The 24,655-nt window shown below is 47.0% G+C and overlaps 2 protein-coding genes across 2 annotated transcripts; one reads left to right on the top strand and one right to left on the bottom strand.

Annotated features, from left to right (window-relative positions):
- Nucleotides 1-489: 489 nt before the first annotated feature.
- Nucleotides 490-2,177, top strand: DPM3 (dolichyl-phosphate mannosyltransferase subunit 3, regulatory). The gene is made up of 2 exons (XM_030187496.1): nucleotides 490-580; nucleotides 1,509-2,177. Exon 2 carries the CDS (start codon nucleotides 1,547-1,549, stop codon nucleotides 1,823-1,825), a length of 279 nt encoding a protein of 92 aa, XP_030043356.1. The 5' UTR covers nucleotides 490-580; nucleotides 1,509-1,546; the 3' UTR covers nucleotides 1,826-2,177.
- An 8,466-nt stretch (nucleotides 2,178-10,643) lies between these two features.
- Nucleotides 10,644-23,195, bottom strand: SLC50A1 (solute carrier family 50 member 1). The gene is made up of 6 exons (XM_030187665.1): nucleotides 23,100-23,195; nucleotides 19,455-19,532; nucleotides 18,853-18,976; nucleotides 18,537-18,698; nucleotides 17,968-18,087; nucleotides 10,644-12,062 (listed from the first exon to the last, which is right to left on the bottom strand). The coding sequence occupies exons 1-6, from the start codon at nucleotides 23,165-23,167 to the stop codon at nucleotides 11,958-11,960; spliced, it is 657 nt and encodes a 218-aa protein (XP_030043525.1). The 5' UTR covers nucleotides 23,168-23,195; the 3' UTR covers nucleotides 10,644-11,957.
- Nucleotides 23,196-24,655: the final 1,460 nt, after the last annotated feature.

Below are 24,655 nucleotides of genomic sequence, written 5' to 3'. Positions count from 1 at the left end.
ACAGTTAAGAGAACCCATCAGGGAACAGGATATCCTCAGTGAAATTTGGCCATCTCTGTATTGTAGCGCAAAATACAGAGGTTATAACAGCCGTTTCTACCAGGCATAATCCTTTTTTTAAGCTGTTTTAGTACTATTCAATTTTTGATTTCATGATATTTATATCAAGATATGGGAAGCTTTCTAATAAGTAAAAAAAAACAAACACATCTTTTGTCCTCCACCTTTTAAGGCATTGTCTAGCCAAGTGGAACAGCTTTGGCCTTTTGACAGATGGACCACGCATTTATTTTTAATAATCTTTTGTTATCGCTTTGGGTGAATTTAAGCTCCGCCTACTGCCAGCAAGCTCCGCCTAATGAACTAGTTGAGAATACTCTCGTCCCGCCCCCTGTTTTCTTGAACCTCTCGTTTGCAGCGTGCTCCTCTCGCGGGTTCTGCGGTCTGACACTACATCTCCCGGCAGACTCCGGACCGCGCACGCGCAGAGATAGGAACGCACCATGATGAGGTGAGCGAACAGCGCTTCCGCCTTCAGCTACCGGCGGTTGTGCGAGAGAGAGGAGAGATTCTCCTGCAGGTACCGTGCCCCCCCCCGCCCCCCGGGACAGGTTTGTGTGTCTGTGGGATATGTAGGAAAGAGGAATGGGAGGGATAAGGTGGGAGCAGATCAAGGATGCAGGAAGGAGGGCTGGGGTACCAGCAGGTACTAGGGAGGATGTGGGAGGGATTGAGTAAGGGGCGTAGCCAGACCACACGGTGGGAGGGGCCAGAGCCTGAGGTTGGGGGCACATTTTGAGTGCCGCCCCCTCACAAATACCCTTGCTAACGGGGGGGTCCCCAACCCCCACCAGCCGAAGCCTTTTTCAGTGCTGTCTCCGGTGCAGCCGCATTCGCTGCCTGTCCCCTGCGCTTCTTTCTTCTTGCTCCTCCTGTGCACGCTGACGCCCCACCACCTCGCCCCCTCACAAACAAATACCTTTGCTGGCGGGGGTCCCCAACCCCTGCCAGCCAAAGCCTTCTTCAGCTCGGTCTCCGGCACAGCCGTGTTCTCAGCATTAGCGTGCACAGGAGGAGCAAGAAGAAAGAGCAGGGGGCAGGCAGCAAACGCGGCTGCGCCAGAGACCGCTGAGCGTCAGCATGCACAGGAGGAGCAACAAGAAAGAAGAGCAGGGGGCACACAGCTACGCCAGAGACCGTGCTGAAGAAGGCTTTGGCTGGCAGGGGTTGGGGACCCCCGCCAGCCAAACCAGGGGCCCAGATGAAATTTGCGGGGGCCCAGATCCCAGAGACCCCCCATAGCTACGCCCCTGGGATAAGGTGGCAGAGATGGGGAGGGCTTGGGTGTGAGGTAGTGGGGGGTGAGAGAGGGGAATGGGAGAAGGTGTCAGATTGGCGGGTGGCTGGGGTGTGAGATAAGGTATCAGGCTGCACTGAGGGTAAGGGTCACTGATGCTGAGTTTATGAATTGCAGTTTTGATATACAGTCATTTATTGCTTCCTTCCAGTTTTTACTTTGTGTACTTACGTTGAAGTCACAGCGACCATGACAAAGCTGATGGAATGGCTCTTTGGCCTGACCTTGCTGAGTACAGTGTGGCTGACACTTAGCTTCGATCTCCTGGGCCTGAACCTTCCAGAGACCTACCAGCAGGCCATTTGGCCATTTCCTATCTATTTGCTTTTGATTTTTGGTTGCTACTCTCTGGCTACTATTGGTTTTCGGGTGGCTACTTTTAATAACTGCGAAGATGCAGCCAGGGAACTACAGGATCAGATTCAAGAGGCCAAGAAAGACCTTGCTAGACGGGGGCTGAAATTCTGACTTCATTGGTAAGGCACCTGTGGGTTGCTATGGACTGAATACTGGACTCTCTTACATTGGGAAATACTTGTATCTTGATATTTAAGAAAATGTGGGGAAAAAACCCCAAACAGCTGACTAGTGTTAATCACCTTGAATTCCTTACGCATTGGGGCACTTGGGAAATCTCCCCTGGAAGCAGAACTTGCTGATGGATGGGTCGTGTTCAGACTGGCCAGGTACCTGGCACTATCTTGTCTCTCCTCTTTTTCTTTGGGATTTCACTTTTGAATGTCATGTACATTCCGGGCCTGTGCTTGCCATGTATCAAAACAATTGAATCATGAAATTAAAGCAGTTATTTTCGCTGGCACCTCTTTGTCCACAGATGTTTTCCATACAATGATCCCACTTTATAACACTGTACTCTAGAAAGCATTCTCATAGAACCTAGCTGCTCCAACAAGAAAACAATCAGTGTGTCCTTTTCTGCAATATGTCTTTATTTTAGTCACTGAAATCAAGTTCAAAAATGGTATAATCTTTTTCTTTTTAATTTATTTTTTTAAATAATTTTTATTGGTATGTGTGGCCCTTCTCAATCCAGGAGAGACATCTAACTAGCTTGGTTTCTGTATAACCACATGGAATGGGCATGAGATCATTGATCATGATTTAAATTCTCTATACCGCCATTTTTGCCGTGCAAGTCTAGGCAGTTAACATTATAAAATACCAATTTAAAGAAATCAGAAAGGGAACTCCATTTAATGATAGAAAGGGCAATCATTCTGGATGCACATGCATCATATCTAATATCTCAACATAATGTCATGCTTTAGTGTTCCTTTCCCTACTTCCGCTTTTTTCTCCTCCTCCTCAAGATAGGTTTGTCTGCTTTATGCCTCTACTGTATGCAAATATCTCATTCAGTGTAATACAGAGCTCTTGAAAACTAACTCTGGTCAGGACAAGATTGGGAATAAGCCCTGTGCTAATGTTCAATAAATGTTTACACCTGATGCAGATTGTGGCCAAAAAATATGCATAAACAGAATCCATCAAAACAAAGGGATTATGCTAATAAGCAAAAGAGGAAAAAAAACCTTTGCAAATCACTAAAAATAACTCCCAATCAGCATAATTTATACAACACTAGTAAAAAAGGCCCATTTCTGACACAAATGAAACGGACGCTAGCAAGGTTTTCCTCGGAGTGTGTATGTTTGAGTGTATGTGAGAGTGACTGTGTGTGAGAGAGAGAGTGAATGTGTGAGTGTGTGTGTGTGTGTGAGAGAGAGTGAGTCTGGGTGCGAGTGTGTCTGTGAGAAAGTGTGTTTCACACAGATACAGTGTGCGCGAGAGAGAGAGTGTGTGTGAGACACATACTCTCTGTGAGACTGAGTGTATGAGACCAAGAGAGTGTGTGACTGTGTGACACCTAGAGAGTTAATGTGATACAGTGTGAGACATAGAGTGTGTGAGAGAGTGTGTGTGTGACAGAGATACCTCCCCGCCCCCCTCTGGTGTCAGCCCCCCACCTCTCTCTGGTGTCTGAGTGTTACTGTGCAGGACACTGAGCTCTGGCTGTGCTTCAAGGAACTGACCAATCCTATTTAATAGAATGCACCTCCAACATTCTGTAGCCGAGAAACCTCGTGTGGTTGGTCACTTCTGCTTGTGACGAACCCGGAAGTACGTGATGTCAATTCAGGAGATGGATACAGAGAGCAGGAATGCCTCAGCCATGCAGTCAGCTTCAGAATGTTGGAGGTGCCTTTTATTATATAGGAAAGGAACTGACCAATCCTATTTAATAGAATGCACCTCCAACATTCTGAAGCCGAGAAACCTCGTGTGGTTGGTCACTTCTGCTTGTGACGAACCCGGAAGTACGTGATGTCAATTCAGGAGATGGATAGAGAGAGCAGGAATGCCTCAACCATGCAGTCAGCTTCAGAATGTTGGAGGTGTTTTTTTATTATATAGGATATTAAATAGAGGAAAATATTTTTTGATTGTGCATAAAACATGTAGCATCAACAGCCCCAAACTGGACTAGTTGCTGTCAATAAGAGATGTTTAATCACTGCACAAAATTATTAGATTTTTAGTAGTGAAAATCAAAATTCAGATTTTTTTTTAAAGATTGCTAACCGTACTAGTTTACCAAATTCAAAGGAAAAGGTCTTATCTTTCAGAAGCAAGTGTGGTGGTAACGGATATAATTTCAAGGACAAACTCAGCCATCCATAATTTTAAATGTCCTTCAGAACAGAGTTATTTATTTATTTGTTATATTTGTATCCCACATTTTCCCACCTATTTGCAGGCTCAATGTGGCTTACATAGTACCGGAGAGGCGTTTGCCAACTCTGGTATGAACAAATACAAAGTGATGTTGTGGTAGGATAAGGTTCTTGTGGAACAGACACATTAGGGAATCGTAGAGCGGAAGAGTTATGCTATGTCCATTGCGTGCTTTGGTTTTGTTGTGTTGCAGAGATCAGGCATTTAAGTTGGATTGGTAGGGTATGCCTTTTTAAACAGGTTACTTTTTAGTGATTTCCCGAAGTTTAGGTGGTTGTACATAGTTCTCAAGGCTTTTGGTAATACGTACCACAGTTGTGTGCTTATGTAGGAGAAACTGGATGCGTAAGTTGATTTGTATTTGAGTCCTTTGCAGCTTGGGTAGTGGAGATTTAAGTACATTCGTGTTGATTCGGATGTGTTTCTAGTTGGTAGGTCAATCAAGTCTGTCATGTATCCCAGGGCTTCGCTGTAGTTGATTTTATGAACCATGTTGCAGATTTTGAAAGCAATACGTTCTTTGATTGGGAGCCAGTGCAGTTTTTCACGGAGGGGTTTTGCGCTTTCAAATCGCGTTTTTCCAAATTTAAGCCTGGCTGCCGTTATAGGTCCTTAGTACCTAGACTACACTCAGTCTGTGTAGAGAGGCTCTGGCACTAGACTCATTTGAGACGAAAGCTTTTCAGGTTTAAATGCGCATGCCCGCATCCAGTCCTACCAGCTCTACACAAGCCTTTACTTGCAGTATTTGCTATGCAGAACAGTAAGTCTCACAGATTCTGTCCCACAGGAGCAGGCCACAGAACTTACCAGTTGGCCAGTAAGCAGCTGGAGTGCAGGAAGTATCTGGCCAGGGGTGTGAACGATTCTTTTGACATTGAGTTCAGACTCTCTACCATGGGTGTGGGATGCGCAGACTTTCATGGCTGTGTGTCTCTGACCTAGAACCAGTGGTTCAGGAGAGGTTAGCGAACGTGCCTTGCTGAGGAGACAGTCATTTGGGGATCAGGTGGAGGAGGTCACTGACCTTATAAAGAAACATAAGAATAGCCGTACTTGGTCAGACCGATGGTCTATTTAGCCAACAGTTGCCAATCCAGGTCACAAGCACCTGGCAGAAACTCAATTAGCAGCAACATTCCATGCTACCAATCCCAGGGCAAGCAGTGCCTTCCCCCATGTCCATCTTAATAATAGACTATGGACGTTTCCACCAGGAACCCAAATACTCTAACTGCTGTTACCACATCCTCCCGCAGTGAGCTACAGAGCTTAACTGTTCTTTGAGTGAAAAAATGTCTCCATTTGTTTTAAAAGTATTTCCATGTAATGTCATCGAGTGTCTCCTGGTCTTTGTACTTTGAAAGTTTGCACTTTGAAAGAGTGAAAAATAGATTCACTTCTACTTGTTCTACACCACTCAGGATTTTAAGAACATAAGAATAGCCATACTGGGTTAGATCAGTGGTCCATCTAGCCCAGTATCCTGCTTCCAGCAGTGGCCAATCCAGGTCACAAGTACATGGCAGAAACCCAAATAGAAGCAACATTCCATACTACCAAACCCAGGGTAAGCAGTGGCTTCACCCATGTCTATCTCAGTAGCGGACTATGGACTTTTTATCCAGGAACTTGTCCAAACCTTTTTTAAACCCAGTTACGTTAACCTCAGTTAACATCCTCTGGCAGCGAGTTCCAGAGCTTAATTATTCTTTGTTTGAAAAAATATTTCCATGTAATTTCATTGAGTGTCTTCGTACTTTTGAAAGAGTGAAAAATCGATTCACTTTTACCCGTTCTACACCACTCAGGATTTTAGAGACCTCAATCATATCCCACCCCTCCCAGCCATCTCTTTTCCAAGCTGAACAGCCCTAACCTCTTTAGCCTTTGCTCATATGGGAGGCATACCATCCCTTTTATCGTTTTGGTCGCTCTTCTTTGGACCTTTTTTAATTCCGCGACCAGAATTGAACACAATACTCAAGGTGAGTATAATATTCTTGGTCTTATTTCCCTTTCTTAATAATTCCTAGCATCCTACTATTGAAACCCTATCTTGGCACCACCTGCAACCTCGTCATCTCGGAGGTGTTCGAATAGGCCTAGGCGGTGATCCTATTACTCTCAAAGGCATAGGTTTCCACTGCCTTCATACTCTGCTCCAAGGCCCAGCATTCTCGGCCTTGGCAGTCCCAACCTCAGAAGTCCCAGCCGGCTCCCCAGTCAAAGCAAGGGACAAGCTTTTGACTGGCTCCAGGAGAGCATAACTGCACTCAAAGTAACCATCCCCAACAGCCTACCAGTAGAGGGAGGCTATGTTTTTTCCAACACAGGTGGTTTCGTGTAACCTTCAATTGGTTGGTTCTTCAAATAGTTTGTCTCAGTTACACCCTGCATTGGTGTCCAAGACCACTAAATTGACTACTGAGAGCATCGTTCAACAGCTCTCAACACAAGCAGGTATTTGTAAAGGAAATCTCTGCCCTTCTACAGGCCAATGAGGTCAAATCCATGCCACCAGAGGAAGAAGGAAAGGGATTCTATTCCAGGTACATCTTGTACCCCCAAAAATAGAGGGATTTCATCCCATCCAAGAGCCCTGAACAAATTCCTGGTCAAAGAAAAGTTCAGGATGATTTCCCTGGGCAGCCCCCCCACCATGGACTTAAAGGATGCCAATACCCACATTTTGATATTTCCCAGTCGCAGGGGGTATCTCTGATTCCAAATAGGCAAACACAGCTACCAGTATCGCGTTCTGCCTTTTGCCTTGCTTTCTTGTATGTTAAACTCCTCTGTGCAAAGGGCTGTATAATATTGTGTGTAGAACCCACATGTTACTACATCAACCCCTGAACTAAGGGACTTAAGCATCAGTTGCGAAGATCAAGAGAACAGGGGGCTCCTTAGGTCACCAGTTCAGGGGATCTAAATGTAGCCCCTCATCTCACCCTGGTGCACATATTCCAATGCTAGTCACCAAAGCTAGCACTGTTTTCCTCCTTTCAAACCGAGAATACCAAATTCCCCAAATTAAAAGGAGCAGCCCTTCACCCAGCAATATTTGCTGACTCACAGGTTCGCTATGCCTGAACAACTTCTTGATCAGCGCTCACAAAGTGAAAAGGCCTCCCTAAATGTCAAGACATTCTGAAGTGGATTTTTACTAGGGAGAGTTTAGCCTCAGGCAGACAGCAGAGGTGGGTGTTTTGCTGCGCTTGTGTAATTGGAGCTGTTTTGATCTATCACACTTGCAGCCCCTGAATTACCTGGGTCAGAGGTATGATAGATTCTTCTCTTTTGGTTTGTGTCTTCTGCATTGTTCCCTGAATGCTAATCTGGCTTTGGTAAAAATGAATCCAGGTGACACACAGATCAGACTTCAGTACCAAAAATGTAGTTAATTTGTGAAACCAAAATCACCTCTAGCTTGGTGTACATAACTTGCTCTTTCAAAGTGCTGTTGATGGCCTTTTTTTTTTAAGGTCATGGCTCACCAGGTGTTGGGTTCACTTTGCTGTAGTACCCTATCTCCTTCCCTTACCTCCCACCCTCTGGCATCACCACCTTCCCTTCAGTTCTCTGGATGGCCTGTGTTTCTTAGCTGCTGCTACCTCCTCCACTGTGCATTGTAGTTCCATTTAGGTTATTTTATTTTACTGCAAGTAAGTTGGGCGGTATAGCAAGTTTTAATAAACTATAAACTGGTTGTCCTGCAATTTCTACCTTCCTTTCCCCACTCGCTGCTGGCAGGGGGACTCAGTGAACAGCACTCCTCGCTGGCTGCTGCGGGCCACCTCCTCCTCTGCCAGCTTCCTTCTAAAGTTAGAACTGTGTGGAGTGGAGGAGTAGCCTAGTGGTTAGTGCAATGGACTTTGATCCTGGGGAACTGAGTTCAAATCCCACTGCAGCTCCTTGTGACTCTGGGCAAGTCACTTAACCCTCCATTGCCCCTGGTACAAAATAAGTACCTGAATATATGGAAACCGCTTTGAATGTAGCTGCAAAAAAAACCTGGGTCTGGCAAGATATGGGGCGTACGCTCCTCCAGTGTATCTTCTTGAGGCGCGTACGCCCCATAGTCTTGCCAGACCGATTGTATGTTCTACTGTTGGATGGAAGAGTGGGGAAGGGATGGTAGAAATTGCAGGACAACCCGTTTATAGTTTATTAAAACTTGCTATACCGCCCAACTTACTCGCCGTAAAAATAAAAATAACCTAAATAGGAACTACAATGTACAGATAGGACAGGCTCTTCCATCCAATAGTAGAACATACAATCAGTAAGAAAAGGCAGAAACAAGGGGAAAGAAAAGAATGAGTAGTGGAGATTGTACAACATTCCCCCCTCATCTGGTTAAACCTTCTATAAATGAGGCGCTCATGGCAGTAAGTACTGTGAGCGTTTGAATATAGACTCGCCCCACTTCAGAAAGCAGTGGACGTGTCTTTCTGTAAATGGTCCCATATGCAGAATATAATGGGTTCTCTGTACAGGCATGTGGGGGATGTGCTTGTCCTTTTTTAGAGTACAGATACTCAATGGCACATGTGGCATGTTTCATTTTCTGTGGCTGGCCCAAAGAAGATGCTGAAGTGAGGAATGGAAGAAAGTCCCTCTAAAGACAGCACTAAAGGTGCCGAAGAAACAGAATAAGTACCTGTATACAATATGTAAACTGCATTGAGCCTGCCATGAGTGGGAAAGCGCGGGGTACAAATGTAACAAAAAACAAAATCAGTGTTAACCTGTGTGCCTCTTCACTGTCTTTTTGTAAAGCACTGAGGTCTCTTGTAGGGGACAGGCCTATCCCTAGGTGAAAGGATGAACATGACACGATAGTCCCTGTACAGCTGCAGTGTCAACAGGTGTCGTCGGTAATGTGTCCCGTGCGAGGGTCACATGGCTGTATAACTCATTATCATTTACAGTCATAGGGTACAAAAAGGACATAATAACCCAACCCAGATACGGTCACCTTGCAGAGCACACGCCATAGCCTGTCATTATGATGGTTATGTAACAGTGCCAAATACTGAATGAAAGGGAACTTATGTAAGAACAGTGTCTGATCATGTCACAAGTGTGCTGTGCTCATCTTAACAACAGAGTTGTGTGTTGTGTTCAGAAGAGATGACAGCAAGTGTTTTTCCTGCTGGGTCTGTTACACAGGCTAAAAGAGGACCTTCCCAAACTTATTCTGTATACACAATGAATTAAGCGTAAGTGTGCACATACTGGGTTTCCTATGTATGCAAATTGATTTCATATACCTTAATCGTGGATTAGCTGTGGGGTTCCAAGACAGGTCGGAAGGCATTTCAGTCATGGTGGTTGCTCTCTCTCTCTCTCTCCATAGCTGGAATGGACCCTCGAAAGCATGTAAACAGGATGGAGTGTAACCAGAGGGTGGCTACTAAAATGGTCAAGATTTCAACACGTATACTTTGGAAGAAAGAAGGGAGATAAAATAGGCGCATTTAAATACCTCAATGGCATAAATGCAGAGGAGGCGAGTCTCTCTCAATTGCAAGGAATGAGGGAGTATAGGATGAAAATGGAAGGGAAGCATCTCAGGAGTAATCTAAGGAAATATTTCACAGAAAGAGGGGTGAATTAATGGAATAGTCTCCCGGGGGTGACGGAGATGAGGATTGTATCTGAATTCAAGAAAGCTTGGGACAAGTACATAGGATCTCTCAGGGAGAGGAAGGGATAGTTGATGGAATGGATAAGAACATAAGAGTAGCCATACTGGGTCAGACCAATGGTCCATCTAGCCCAGTATCCTGTTTCCAACAGTGGCCAATCCAGGTCACAGTTACCTGGCAGAAACCCAAATCGTGGCAACACTCCATGCTACCAATCCCAGGGCAAGCAGGAATTTGTCCAAACCTTTTTAAACCCAGATACGCTAACCGCTGTTACTACATCCTCTGGCAAAGAGTTGCAGAGCTTAACTATTTGTTGAGTGAAAAAAATATTTCCTCATTTGTTTTATGTTCAAGAAGTTTTTATTGACGATCAGCAGATCATTTGTTTTAAAAGTATTTCCATGTGTGTTCCCTAGTCTTTGTACTTTTGGAAAGAGTAAAAAAATCGATTTACTTCTACTCGTTCTACACCACTCAGGGTCACTTGCAGGCAGAGGGAAATGGCCTGTTTATGAGAGCTGGATTTTGGCCAGTAGATGAAAGGGCTGTGTTTTGGCTTGTCTACCAGGTGTCGACTGTGAGCTCTCTAGGGACATAGAAAGTACCTGCATATAATGTGTACAGCACTGCATATGAGATGCTCTTGCAAACTGGACTTAACCCCTGACCTCCTGTCTGCCTATCCAGGGCTTCAGAAACTCACAGGCAGTTCCAGTACAGCCACTTTACTTTATGCTACTCCCCCAACTCTCCTCATACCTTAGCCCAGTGGTTCCCAATACCTGCAATGAATAGTCATGAGAGAGATTTACATTCACTGCCTCCGTTGCATGCAAATGTATCTCAAGAATATTCATTGTGGATATCCTGACTGTCTGGGGTGCCTCCGGGACCAGGTTTGGGAACCACTGCCTTAGTCCCTCAATCCAGAATTCCTTTGCAGCATAATGTTTTCTATGTTGAATAACTGATAATGAGGCGGTGGTCTTGGTTCATCTTTCCAGAGACCAGGAGAAACCAACCACCACAGAAAGGCAAGACAAGCAAGAAATGAAGGACCACGACACAAATGAATGGTAAAGGATAGAAAAAGCTTTTATCTTCAATTTTCAAAAAAAAAAAAAAAAAAGCCCACCTGAAGGCACATATAAATCTATTGAAGATTCTACAAAAATAAACCCCTCCAGATTTACCAGAAGAAAGCAGAAAGCTCCATCCAGAGCAAATTTCAGTTACTGTTGACTGTATTGTTTGGTCCAATTTCTTCTTGGCCTGGAGACTTATGATGCAAAAAAAAAAAACATCGTAAACATCCTAAACCCTGCTGTACTGTGAGGGCAAAAGGCAATGCCTCGTCTGTTTCCTGGAGCTGTCTGGGTGTCTCTGCCCACGCCAGGTTACTGTGCAGAGCTGGCCTCACAGCCCCCTGTTGCCTGGGAAGAGATCCACCCCTTAAACTATTTTAGCCTTTCCTCCACAGAGGACTGGCACTGTGCCAAACATAAACCAGCTGAAATTCTATGGCCCAGCTGGCCAATCTCTGAGCAACACAAATCCCATGTCACCACCTGCTATTTTGCAAAGGCTGTAATCAAAGTCAGTTCCAGGTGTACAGGAAATGCTATGGGTTCCTCATCCCAGCCTCTGCCATACTGTATTATCTAGGGGAGATACAGCCCTTAAAACCATAGGCATTACATAGAATTAACAATTGCAAGGCCCTAGCAGGAGGTTACTGAGCAGTTGGGGCTCTAAAACCCTGTGGTCTTTGGTAATCAATTCTCATATTGTTCTTGGTGCAGATTTTGCTGCTGTGTTACCTGCTCCTTCCTTCCTCCAGCCCCGGTTGAAGCGCTGTGCACCCATCACCACTGCTCCTAATTTCACTATGAGTGGCTCCTGTCCCTCACAGTGTTTTAAGTGAGCACTACAGAGGGAAGAGACCTGAGCTAGCAGCAAAACCAAAAGCCCCAAGCACACCCCATCACAGAATTAACACTTCTTCCATCCAGAAGTTTCTTCTTAATGCCCAGTATGTGTCACGGGTCAGGCTAGCCACCTCCGTTAGTCCAGACACATTTCCCACCACTACTGCATGGCAGTTGGATTGTTAACTACACCTTTAAAGCATCCCTGCATGGCCAAGATTGGTGCTGTGTATGTGGGGAACTAACCAGCACCCCTCAGGCATACAGAGATTTATAGGAGTATGTGTCTTGTTCCGAAGAGTACTGCCAAAATAGCCAGAAGCGCAGGATACTGGTGACTATCCCTGGAAAATTAGGGACCTGTAAAATGAAAAAAAATATACTTTATAGGAGCTGCTGCCACCATAGAAGCCCATGTTCCCCCCCCCCCCCCCCCCGGTCCAGAGCACTAGCAAGCCCAAGACTTTTGCAAAAAACAGTGTTCCTCAGCGACCCTCCAGACCGGTCAAGACGCGTGGGTTATGTACTCCTACCAGCAGAGGGAGACTGAGAAACCACTGAGCTTTTGATACTGTATATATAACCTGTGCAGCACCCCCACTAGCCAGTATTTTCTCAGTCTCAGCAGAGGTAGAAGGACAGCCTGTGCAGTCTTCACTGGTCTGGTGAGGTAGTTTTCCTCATAGGAAGTAGAAATTGGGTGGTTTGTTCCATTTTGGTTCATTCTGTGTCTCCCTGTACGTGGTTAAAAAAAAAAAAAAAAAAAAAAAAAAAAGTGTGCTTCGGGGCCCTGGGTCCGGTGGGGCCCAGTGTTTCCCCTGGGGTGTTACACCTGTGTGGCAGGTCCCTCCCCCTAAGCTGCTCTCCATCTCTGACTAAGTGGCAGCTCTGTGCCTCGGCTGCTTTCTCTGGACTGGAGCCTTGAGTGCCTCACAATTGTCAGCTGCCAGCAGTGTTCTGGCCCTTTAAGAGCCTTTTATTATTTATTTAGTGCGGAACTGAAGAGGAAATCAGTTTCCCTGCACTAGACGGGAGAGCAGTGCGAAGTTACTTGACAGGGGCGCCGGAGTTCATAATTAGCGCGGAGGCGGACTGTGTGTGTGTTTAATTATGACCGGCAAGCTACTTCGTTGTCGCGCCTGTTCGCGGCGGGGGTTAGAGACGGCGGGCGGTCAGTGCCGCCTCTGTGGCGAACCTAAACAGTCAAGTTCGGCTCCTCCCGTGTTGGCCGCAGAACTTCCGACGGGATCGCCGGTGTTGGTGTCAGCGGGATCGCAGGCAGGCGCGATGTCGGCAGTTGCGGTTTCGGCGGGAACGGCCGCCATTTTGAATCCGCCGCGATCCACAGATGCGCTTAGTGTGGGGCCAGCTTCCTCCGGTTTAGGCCAGAAAGTCCCCTCTGAGAGCTCAGGATGTGTCGGTTTTCCTCCAGATTTTGTATGGTCTCTGTTCCAAGCCTGGAAGGCCGGACCTCCTCAGGTGGAGGAGGGGCATGGCTCTATGCTAACTAAAAGACCAAGATTGGAATGGTCAGAAGATGGGGACTGTGTGTCTCAGCTGGGTTCGGAAGACCCAATAGGGATTGAGGAGGAGGTAGAGGGGTTTGAAGACTCTCTTAACCTGATTGAGGCATTACCTGGGGAGGACCCCTCCGTTGTCAGAATTTTCCATAGGGATGAGCTTGCGGAGCTCATAGACCAAGTCACGGTGACACTTAAGTTTGAGCCTGAGGTACCCGTGGGTGAATCAGGGCAGGACCCTTTGGTAAAGGGTATTCACAGTAAGGCACGGTCCTTTCCTATGAACGAGGACCTCCGGGAGATGATTTCCCAGGAGTGGAAGTCACCGGATGCTCCATGCAAGGTCTTTAAGGCAATGGCGCGGCTCTATCCTCTTCCTCAGCAGGACAAAGATTCCTTGAAGGCCCCTACGGTGGATGCAGTGGTTACAGCAGTGACTAGAGCGACGGCTATCCCGGTAGACGGCGGAGCCGCTCTCCGCGACCCCCAGGATAGGAGAATTGACGCCTTCCTTAAGCGTACTTTTGATTTGTCAGCGCTCGCGCTCCAGGCCTCGGTATGTGGGGGCCTGGTGGCCAGAGCATGTTTTCGCTGGGCCGAGAAACTCCTGGATGAGTCAGTGGAGGTTGGGGCCTCCGGAGTTCAGGATTTAGCCAAGCTTGAGATGGGTTCGTCTTTCTTGTCGGATGCCCTTTATGATTTATTGAGGGCGTCCGCCAAGAACATGGCTATGGTAGTTGGAGCGCGTAGGGCCCTATGGCTGAGAGGTTGGGTCGCGGATGCAGCTTCTAAAGCGAAGTTGTGTTCTCTGCCATTTAAGGGAACCATGCTCTTTGGAGAGGATTTGGACAATTTGGTGAAAGGCCTTAGTGATGCTAAGATTCCTCGCCTGCCGGATTTACGTCCCAGGTCGGGCACCAGAGGGGTGTCTACTCGTGGTCGTTTTGCTGAGGCCCGCCGGTATAGGCCGGGACGGACTAGTGGGCCTTTTAGAGGACGGTTTTTTCAGCGCACACAGTCCTTTCGAGGGAATCGTCGCGGAGGACGTGACTTTGCCTCGAGAGGACAGGCGTCCGGACGGAATGTGCAATGAAGGTGTTCGGACCCAGGCTCTGGTACGAGTAGGAGCTCGGCTGAGTCAGTTTTATCAGAGCTGGGTCCAAATCACGTCCGATCGGTGGGTTCTCGAGGTAATTCGAGATGGTTATGCGCTGGAATTCGAGGAGTCGCCCCCCGAGAGGTTTCTGGAGTCCCCATGTCATTCAAGAATCAAGAAAGCAGCAGTTCGAGACACGTTGCGTCGCCTTCTGGCTCTGGGAGCAGTGGTTCCGGTTCCTCCAACGCAGAGATGCTTAGGGTGCTATTCGATCTATTTTGTAGTACCAAAGAAGGAGGATGCCTGGCGTCCGGTGTTGGATCTCAAGGGAGTCAATTCAGCGCTCAAGGTTCCCTCATTTCGCATGGAGACGTTGCGGTCCGTTATTGTCGCGGTACGGCAGGGAGAGTTCCTGACGTCGCTGGATTTGACGGAAGCTTATCTTCACATTCCCATTCGGACGGCGCATCAGCGTTTTCTACGTTTTGCGGTCTTAGGAAAGCATTTTCAGTTTTGTGCTCTTCCCTTCGGGCTAGCAACAGCTCCCCGCACCTTTTCCAAGGTGATGGTAGTAGTGGCGGCGGCTTTGCGGAGACAGGGCATTTTGGTGCACCCGTATCTGGACGATTGGTTGATTCGGGCCAAGTCTCAGGCGGAGAGCGAAGTGGCTACAGCGCGGGTGGTAGCCTTGCTGGAATCGCTTGGTTGGGTAGTGAACCACAGCAAGAGCCATCTCGTCCCGTCCCAATCACTCGAGTATCTAGGAGTGCGCTTCGAGACGCTCAACGGTCGAGTGGTGTTGCCGACTCTGCGGATCCGCAGGTTACAGGATCAGATTCGTCACTTCCTGGCAGGGAACAGGCCGACAGCGCGTGCTTACCTTCAGGTTTTGGGCATGATGGCAGCGACTATAGAGGTGGTGCCCTGGGCCAGAGCGCACATGCGGCAGTTACAGTCGGCACTGCTCAGTCGGTGGTCTCCTCAATCACAGGGGTTGGAGATGCGTTTGCCTCTGACTGCTCTTCCGCGTCTCAGTCTCCGTTGGTGGCTAGACGCTCGAAACTTAGTGAAGGGAATGCCATTGGAAGCTCCAGAATGGGTCATTCTCACCACGGATGCCAGCCTGTCCGGTTGGGGGGCTCATTGTCTCGGTCAGGTGGCGCAGGGACGGTGGTCTCAGGAGGAAGCCCAGTGGTCCATCAACCGGTTGGAGACACGGGCCATTCGTTTGGCTCTTCAGTATTTACAGACGCTGCTTCAAGGCAGGGCTGTCAGAGTTCTCTGCGACAATGCCACGGCCGTAGCTTACGTCAATCGGCAAGGGGGCACAAAGAGTCGGGCGGTCGCAGAGGAAGCAGAGCTGTTGTGCCAGTGGGCAGAACTTCATCTTCAGGCCTTATCGGCAGCTCATGTGGCCGGGGTGGACAACGTAGACGCCGATTACCTCAGAAGGCATACTCTAGACCCCGGGGAATGGGCGCTTCATCGCTCGGTTTTCAATCGCATTGTGTCAGTGTGGGGGATGCCTGTAATGGATCTCATGGCAACGGCGTGCAATGCGCAAGTGCCGCGGTTCTTCAGTCGCAGAAGAGACCCGCGGTCGGAAGGAATCGACGCCCTGCTGATGCCGTGGCCTCAGGAGTTGCTGTACGTGTTCCCTCCGTGGCCGTTAGTGGGGAGAGTAGTTCAACGCATCGAACGTCATCCGGGGCGGGTGATTATGATAGCTCCAAATTGGCCGCGTCGCCCGTGGTACGGAGACCTAGTCCGTCTGGCGGTGGCGGATCCCCTGCCATTGACAGAGACAGTGTTGTTGTGTCAAGGTCCCATCAGTCTCCCAGATCCGGCTCAGTTCTCGCTTATGGCTTGGCTCTTGAAAGGAGCAAGTTGAGGAAAAAAGGTTTTTCTTCCAGAGTTGTTGCTACGATGTTGAGTTCCCGGAGGCAGTCCACTTCTCTGGCGTACGTTCGAGTCTGGAGGCTTTTTGAGCACTGGTGCCTAGCTCGGAATTTGAGGGCTATACATGCTTCGGTCGCGGATGTGCTAGAATTTTTGCAGGATGGTCTGGACAAGGGGCTGGCCTTGTCTACTTTGAAGGTTCAGGTGGCAGCATTGTCCTGTTTTCGTGGCAAGGTTCAAGGTAAGTCGTTGGCTTCGTCTGCGGATGTGATTCGATTTTTGAAGGGAGTGAAATTGCTTCGGCCTCCGCAACGCCGGCTCGTTCCTCCGTGGGATTTGAATCTGGTTTTGGAAGCGTTAATTCGGCCTCCATTTGAGCCTTTGGCTTCGGCTACGGACAAGGATCTAGCCTTAAAGACGGTGTTTTTGGTAGCCATTTCATCAGCGCGCAGAGTTTCGGAACTCCAGGCGTTGTCGTGTAGGACGCCCTTCTTGTCTTTTTCCAAGGAAAGGGTTTCTCTGCGTCCGGTGCCCTCCTTTTTGCCCAAGGTAGTGTCCGACTTTCATATGAATCAGGTCATTTCTCTGCCAGTATTAGGGAATCTAGCTGGAGACTCGGAACAGCGTCGGCTGGCCAAGTTGGACGTGAAGCGAGTGTTGCGGTGTTATCTATCTAGAACTCGAGGATTCAGAACTTCGGATCGCCTGTTCGTTCTTTTTGGCGGTTCAAAAAAGGGAGCAGCTGCGTCCAAGGCAACGATAGCTCGGTGGTTGAAGGAGGCGATTGCGTCTGCGTACGTTTTGAAGGGTCGTGCGGTACCTAAGGGTTTTTCGGCTCATTCCACCAGGGGAGTAGCAGCCTCTTGGGCGGAAAGTAGTATGCTTCCTCCTCTAGAGATTTGTCGGGCGGCAGTCTGGTCCTCTTTGCATTCGTTCGTTAAACATTATCGGATTGACATTCAGGCTAAAGAGGAGGCAGGTTTTGGGGCTGCCGTGTTGACCTCTGGCCTAAGGGGGTCCCACCCGTAGAGATTTACTGCTTTGGTACGTCCCACGCGTCTTGACCGGTCTGGAGGGTCGCTGAGGAAGGTGAAATTAGATCTTACCTGCTAATTTTCTTTCCTCTAGACCCTCCAGACCGGTCAAGAGCCCGCCCGGTGTTTTTCTGTAGGCCAGGAGGTAGACGTTAGTAATTGGATATCTCTTGGCAGCTGATGATTGTAGTTTACATAATTCAGACTCTTGGGTTTTTTCTGATGATTGTTACTATGAGTCTGAATCAGGTGTGGTTGGATAGCCCACCTGTGGAAGCACAAACAGAATCCAGTGAGTAAAACAGTTAAAAAGAACATATAGTGGTTCTTCCATTTGGCAATGTCCACGTACAGGGTTGATAGTTTTGTTTAGTGTTTTAGTTTCTCTGCTTTGTTACGGTTATACTGGCTAGTGGGGGTGCTGCACAGGTTATATATACAGTATCAAAAGCTCAGTGGTTTCTCAGTCTCCCTCTGCTGGTAGGAGTACATAACCCACGCGTCTTGACCGGTCTGGAGGGTCTAGAGGAAAGAAAATTAGCAGGTAAGATCTAATTTCACCTTCTTACAGTGGGACATCTTACAGAACTAGAGAGGCAGCAAAGATGGTCTCTCTCACTCCCACTTAAGTTTTGGCTGTGGTGATCACCAAATGAATCTCTCGTCCATTGAGGGTAATGCCCATAGGTTACATAAGGCTGCTTAGTATTACTCACCATGATATAGGCATCAGCCAGCTGCCAGCCATACAGAACCCAGGAAGTGGAAGCCAGGAACGTGGCCACCGCCAGCGGCAAGGACAGACACTTGGTGGATCTGGTCTGGATGATCTTTGCCTGAAACAGCAGAAGATGGGGGGCAGAATTCAGATACAGGTTAAAAAGGAAGCTACGCTATTTTCAGAAGTGCCTACAACCCCTATCAAATGACAGAGCCCACGCCTCAATCTGAACAGCACCTGCAACAGCCAGAGAAGCATCTCAACAGAAAGCTCCTGACCCCCCATATCAAAAGTTACAAAATTAATGGCACTGAGAATTAAAGTCCTCCATTTCTACACTAGAACCAGGAGAGTCAGGCAGGCACTGTGTATAGGACAAGGGTGTATCAACTGTGTATCTTTAGATACAGAGAGAGCGGAAGAAGACCTAAGGACAAACTGGCATTTAATGGTGCAATTCCATTTTGAAAAAAACCCACTACACTGCCACAGCCCTGCAGTTTGTTTTCCTTATTCATGAGTCTGGCATTCCCCTGCCGCGTTTGGCTCTTGAGAGGTACGCACCAAGTCGGCCAATGGTGAGAGATACATGCTGATGGTGAAGATACTGCAGAACAGCCCCAGCTGGTTCAGACGGGTGTCCACATCTGGGATCCGGAAGTAGAAATAGCAATAGCCCAGGACCAAGACCCCCAGGGAGAGGAGGGTCTTCAGCAGGACGGAGCACTAGAAATAACAAACATATCATCTAGTATGTGCAAGTGACAGATCTGAAGTTCAGTAAGCTTTCTCCACATGTAGGGACTGGCACTGCTGCAAACTCAGTACAACTCTCAGCCTCAAGTCAGCTTCTCATGCAAATCCCCCCTTCCCCTGGTACCTTCTCTGGGGTGAAGAAGTAATAAGTTAAGATATATATAGTCTGCAGCGATGCTCCTGTGCTGTTCACGATCATTAGTGTCCAGTCATTCTTCATGTACCCATAATACAGCCAGCCCAAATTACTGTGGAGGAATGGCAGATGTGTGCAATTAGCAGTGATGTATCAGGATGCTCCAACCACTAGGCTTCTCTCCCATACCACTAGAGCAGCTGAAACCCAGGCCCTGCATGTTTCGGGGATGCTGAATAGTACTGCTGGGGTCCTGACCCTCCCCCGGTTCTCAGGGCCTTGTCAACTGTAAGCACTTTATTGTTTTAACTGGAAAACATATTTCCTAAAATTGTGTCTTGAACAGGAAGGAAGCTCTGTGGGGCAGGGACTCTTATGTGTGTTTGGCTGGTGCATACGTGTTCTGGGTGTGATTGCTCACCTCACACTTTGCTACACAAGCTTGCATCATTTCTAAGGTTTTACCTAGGGAGTGGGGGTAACGTCACATTAAGTGGTATCACCCTCTGCAATCCAAACCATACTCAGTAGAAGCTCCTCCCTCCCCACACCCCTGTAGGATCCAGTGGCCTCAGAAGGCCCTTACCTACTTTAGGTCGGTGGTGAGGAAGGGCAGGAACTGGATATTGTCTGTACTTTTGGTCGAGAACATCTTGCGTAGATCTGACCTTAAAAATTACAAAAAAAATTAAAATTAGAAGGTTGTGAGAAAGGGGATTGGGGGCACACAGCACTGGCTTTCCACAAAGGATGGGAAAGTGATCAGAAGAATCACTGAACCTCAAAGGGACAACAGTAATACCCCCCCCCCCCCCCCCAACACACACACACATTCCTCTATAGTGGGGAAATATTGTTTTAATTCTTCATAATTCCTAGCTGCAGTTACAGATCTCAGTGGGATGCTTGTAATCTTCAGATTTTTTTTTTTTTGGGGGGGGGGGGGGGGAGGAGGGAAGGGTAGAAAAAACACAGGCAGTGGAACCACATTCTCCAAGCAGATGAGGGAGACGATAATAATCCTGCTAATCTATTTTTTTTTTTATTTGCAAGAAGTCTTTATTATCAGTGAACTTGAACAAAGTTTCCATAATACAAGCAACAGGCAAGCACTTCTGCTTTACATATACAAGAAGTCTAATAGTACTGCCTATATTGTAACGAGTAACAGTATCAACTGGCCTACAAGTAATCCTGCTAATCTATTACCCTTACAATGACTTTCCTGCTCAATAACCATTATGAAATACTCTGATCTTAGGCTGCAGATAAATGGGTTTTCTTATTGTGTTTTCAACTGAACTGTTGGAAATATCCCACTTGTTATAAAATCTTTACGCCTGGTAAAATACAGCAGACGTTGTAATTATTCTGTAGTGTGAATAATAGGAAAGCAGGATCCCAGGACCCTCGTTATTATTATTTGTTACATTTGTATCCCACATTTTCCCACCTTTTTGCAGGCTCAATGTGGCTTACATTGTTCCGTTAACGGCGTTAGCCAATTCCGGTCTGAACAAATACAAGGTATAACGAATACAAGGTGATGTTGTGGTAGAATGAGGTACATATATGGTAGGTATAATTGGGGGGAATTTAGAAAGGGAGAGGAAGAGTCAGATAATGTCCATTATGGTCTTTGGTTACGTTGTGTCGCAGGTATCCAGGTATTTTTATATTGGGTCGGTGGGGTATGCTGTTCTGAACAGGTCTGTCTTTAGTGCTTTCCGGAAATTTATGGCAGGGGCAGTAATTATTCTGTAGTGTGGGTGATGGGGGGTAGTTAAGGCTCTCATCAGGGGTTAGTAGTTAATATTCTGTATTATGGGGGGGTAGTAAATTAATATTCTGTAGTGTGGGCGATGGGGGTAGTACATAAGTGTCGCCATACCGGGACAGTCCGAAAGTCCATCAAGCCCAGCATCCTGTTTCCAGCCGTGGCCAATCCAGGTCACAAATACCTGGCAAGATCTTGTATTTTATGCTGCTTCTCCTAGAAATAAGCAGTGGATTGTCCCCAAATCCATCTTAATAATGGCTTACCTTTTTTAAACACCGCTAAGCCAACCGCCTTCACCACAGTCTCCGGCAATGAATTCCAGAGTCCAACTATACCTTGAGTGAAGAAATATTTTCTCCGCTGTGTTTCAAATCTAGCACGCTATGGCTTCATTGTGTGTCCTCTGGTCCCAGCATCCCTGGAAAGAGTAAACATGCGACCCACGTCTACCAGTTCCACTCCACTCATTATCCCACAGACTTATATCTCCCCCCCCCCCCCACGCCAAAGAGCCCCAGTTGCCCCATTTCTTCTGTCGTCCTTGGAGTAGCCTAGTGATTAGTGCAGTGGACTTTGATCCTGGGGAACTGGGTTCGATTCCCACTGCAGCTCCTTGTGATTCTGGGCAAGTCACTTAACCCTTCATTGCCCTAGGTACAAATAAGTACCTTTATATACTATGTAAACTGCCTTAAATGTAGTTTGAAAAAAAACACAGAAAGGCAGTATATCAAGTCCCGTTCACTTTCCCCATCCTCCCCTTCTCCGCACCTCCTACAATTCCACTACATCCCCCTTGAGATGCAGCGAGCAGAACTGCAGACAGCACCTAAGATGCAGTTGCACCACGGAGCAACACAAAGGCACCGCAGCGTCATTTCTGTTTTCCATTCCCTTCCCAACACTCTATCTGTCTTCCTAACCACATACTGAGCAGAGAGTCCCAATGCATCATCAACGATCAGATCACCTTCCTGGTTGGGTTTGGAGAAGTTCATAGTCTGTTATTGAGATGGATATGGGGGAAGCCACTGCTTGCCCCCGGATTGGTAGTATAGAAGGTTTGTATTACTTGGGTTTCTGCCAGGTACTTGTGACCTGTTGGGCCACTGCTGGAAGCAGGATACTGGGCTTGATGGACCACTAGTATGACCCACTCTAGCTATTTTTATGTTCTTAAGCAGAAGGACACACTTCATGCATAGAACAAACTCGATCTCAACTTCATGGCAACCTTTATGTGTAATTCTTCAGCGCTCCCGCTTTCACCTTTATTGTTTAATGTAGATTTCAGTTCATTGGGAGTGACACTATCTAACTTAGGGGTCTCTGTCCTTTCTAAAGCAGACGATATCTTCATTCCACATCCTGTACTTGAAAACCATTCGGAGACTGAAATAGAAGATTTCATTAGTTGATAAATGGCCCAAAAAGAATAGAAAGAAACGAGTAGTTTGGTTTGCGGATTTTGAACCTATATGGGGGTCCACATCATGCGCCAATGCCAGAGACACCCACAGGAAAATAGGGGCACTGGAGCCGACTCTGTGGGTGCTCGAGCACCCCCAATATTAAGAAAATTCCTTGGATGTGTGCAGGGAGGGGGTTATTTCCACTGGGCTTAGCACCCCAAATAATTTTGAAAAGTTTGCTCCTATGAATAGGGGTGTCTCTAGCATTCAGCGCATGCACCAAAAATGCTAGTGTACCCCTGCAAAAGGGGCTAAGTGAGAAAAAGTTTATTTATTTGTTGCATTTGTATCCCACATTTTCCCACCTATTTGCAGGCTCAATGTGGCTTACATTGTTCCGTAATGAATGGCGCTCGCCATTTCCGGAATGAGAAATACAGCGTTATATTGCATTAAGGTTTGTAGGTGGCGGAGAGGGGGATAATTGAACGGGGGGGGGGGGGGGGGGGGGCGCGCGCCCATCTCTAAGGATGGCCCTGTAAAGGGGTGGGGCAACCTGTATTATCGAAACAAGGTGGACGTCCACCTTTCGTTTCCATAATACGGTCGGGGACGCCCAAATCATGAAATTTAGGTCGACCTTAGAGTTGGCCGTCCCCGGTTTAACCTAGTGTAGCAGAGAAATCAAAGATACTAGAAATAGTCTTGGAAATCAGGCTTATGTTTGAAGTGAAAGTAAACTTGTTTTTAGGTTGTGGCAACTTTAGCTTTGCTCTTACAGCCAAACAAAGTAGCACAGTCTTCTTTTCCTACCCCAGCTGGACAACTGTAATTCCTTAGCGGTATCTGGATTAAAAAGTGCATCAGCAAGATCCATCCTGCCTATGTGAAAGCACATCGTCTTTGTATTGACTGCATTGGAGGTAGATAGTACAATTGCTATTATCCTGCAGTGTGGGTGATGGGGTTAGTAATTAAGAGCGGTGCTTCCGATCCCCAGGCCAGATGTGTCCGCCCCCCCCCCCCCCCCCGGTGATACTCACAGTCCGGCGCAGAACATAGCCAGAGTGAAAACGAGGCAGGAACCGGACAGCACCGCCAACAGCTCCATCTTAACAACCAACGAGGAGGAGACTAGATCAACCGGAAGCGGAACGAATTACCAGCGCAGAGGCCCGCCCACACGTTCCAACTGGTGCGCGCAGACCCGCCCACAAATTCTAAGTGGCCTGCACAGACCCACTTAAAAGTGCCACATCACCAACAGAGACCCGCCCACTCTACTCCACATCCCAAATGACTGTCATAACAACCCTCCTCACTACTAACCACGCCCCCCCACTCATAGCACAAAGAGCTCAAACAGAGATTCACGTTCTCCCTACTGACACTCTAAATCAGTCCAGCCAGCCCCATCACCCCAAAATCTGATCCCCACCCACCAAACTATTTTGAGGTGCTGAGGGTGTCCAGGCTGGCTGCAGTAATCCCATTAGTGGAGAGGGTTGGAGGGTGGGGATCAGATTTTTGGGAGTAGGGACAATTTGCAAGAGCAAGTTTTTAGGCAGTTAGTGGGTTGGTGGAGTAGATGCTGGGGATAGTTTTTGTGGTTAGAGCATTTTCTGAGGGTACTTTTTGAGGTTGCAACGGTTTCTGGGATGGTGGGGCATATACTTTACAGCAGTGCTTCTCAAAGCTGTCTTGGGAGGCCACCAGTCAGTTGGGTTTGCAGGATATCCCTCATGAATATGGATTAGACAGATTTGCATACCTGTCACCTCCATTGTATACCCCAGAGATTCACCGCAGTTGACAAACTGTGCTTCACTAAATTTTGTCCCAAACCTGCCCAAGTTACTGGACTCTGAAACTTAAACAACTTTTTACCTGTCCAGCATTACCTAAACATGGTCCTGGCACCCCAGATCGCCTTTCAGGATCGTACACCAATTACAAAAGACCACTATGTAGAAATTTTAAACACATTAATGCTTCTTTATTAACAAAAACCAATCGGTTCCTTCCTTCCTGTTTCTTATCAAACATACATCTAGCATCCAAACTACAACTAAACAGAGGTGCTTTTATTACCTTCTTATGCTATGATACAACAATAACATCCATTATGTGTATGTTCTCCCATTGAAGGTTCAATGATTGTTCAATGATTTCTCCCCAATGCGTAGATGCAGTTTTTTTTCATTTGTCTTAATATCGCTGATGAATCACACTCATTATTACAATATTGAGGTATAACTCCAATGTCATCAAATCTCCATGCAATTTTCCATCGAAGACTGTTGTTGAAGTTTATCACACGTGGTATATTAACACTCCATAGTCAGTTCAAAGAGCATATCTTGCTCTATCACTCCAAATTTTTTATCTTGTGCTTATCAATAGAAATCAAACAAAATCTTGTGCTCAAATCACTTGTCTTGCACTCTACATGGAACTGAAAATAAAATCACTCCAACTATCCATCCTTACCAACTTCAATGTAGTTTGAATGCTAGAGATATATTTGATGATAAACAGGAAAGAAGTAACCAAATGATTTTGTTAATAAATAAGTGTAATATGTTTAAAATTTATACAT

Source organism: Microcaecilia unicolor, chromosome 14, assembly GCF_901765095.1.
Source record: "Microcaecilia unicolor chromosome 14, aMicUni1.1, whole genome shotgun sequence".
NCBI lineage: Eukaryota > Metazoa > Chordata > Amphibia > Gymnophiona > Siphonopidae > Microcaecilia > Microcaecilia unicolor.
The sequence above is the reverse complement of the archived record's forward strand: the minus strand, read 5'-3'. Positions and strand labels throughout refer to the sequence as shown.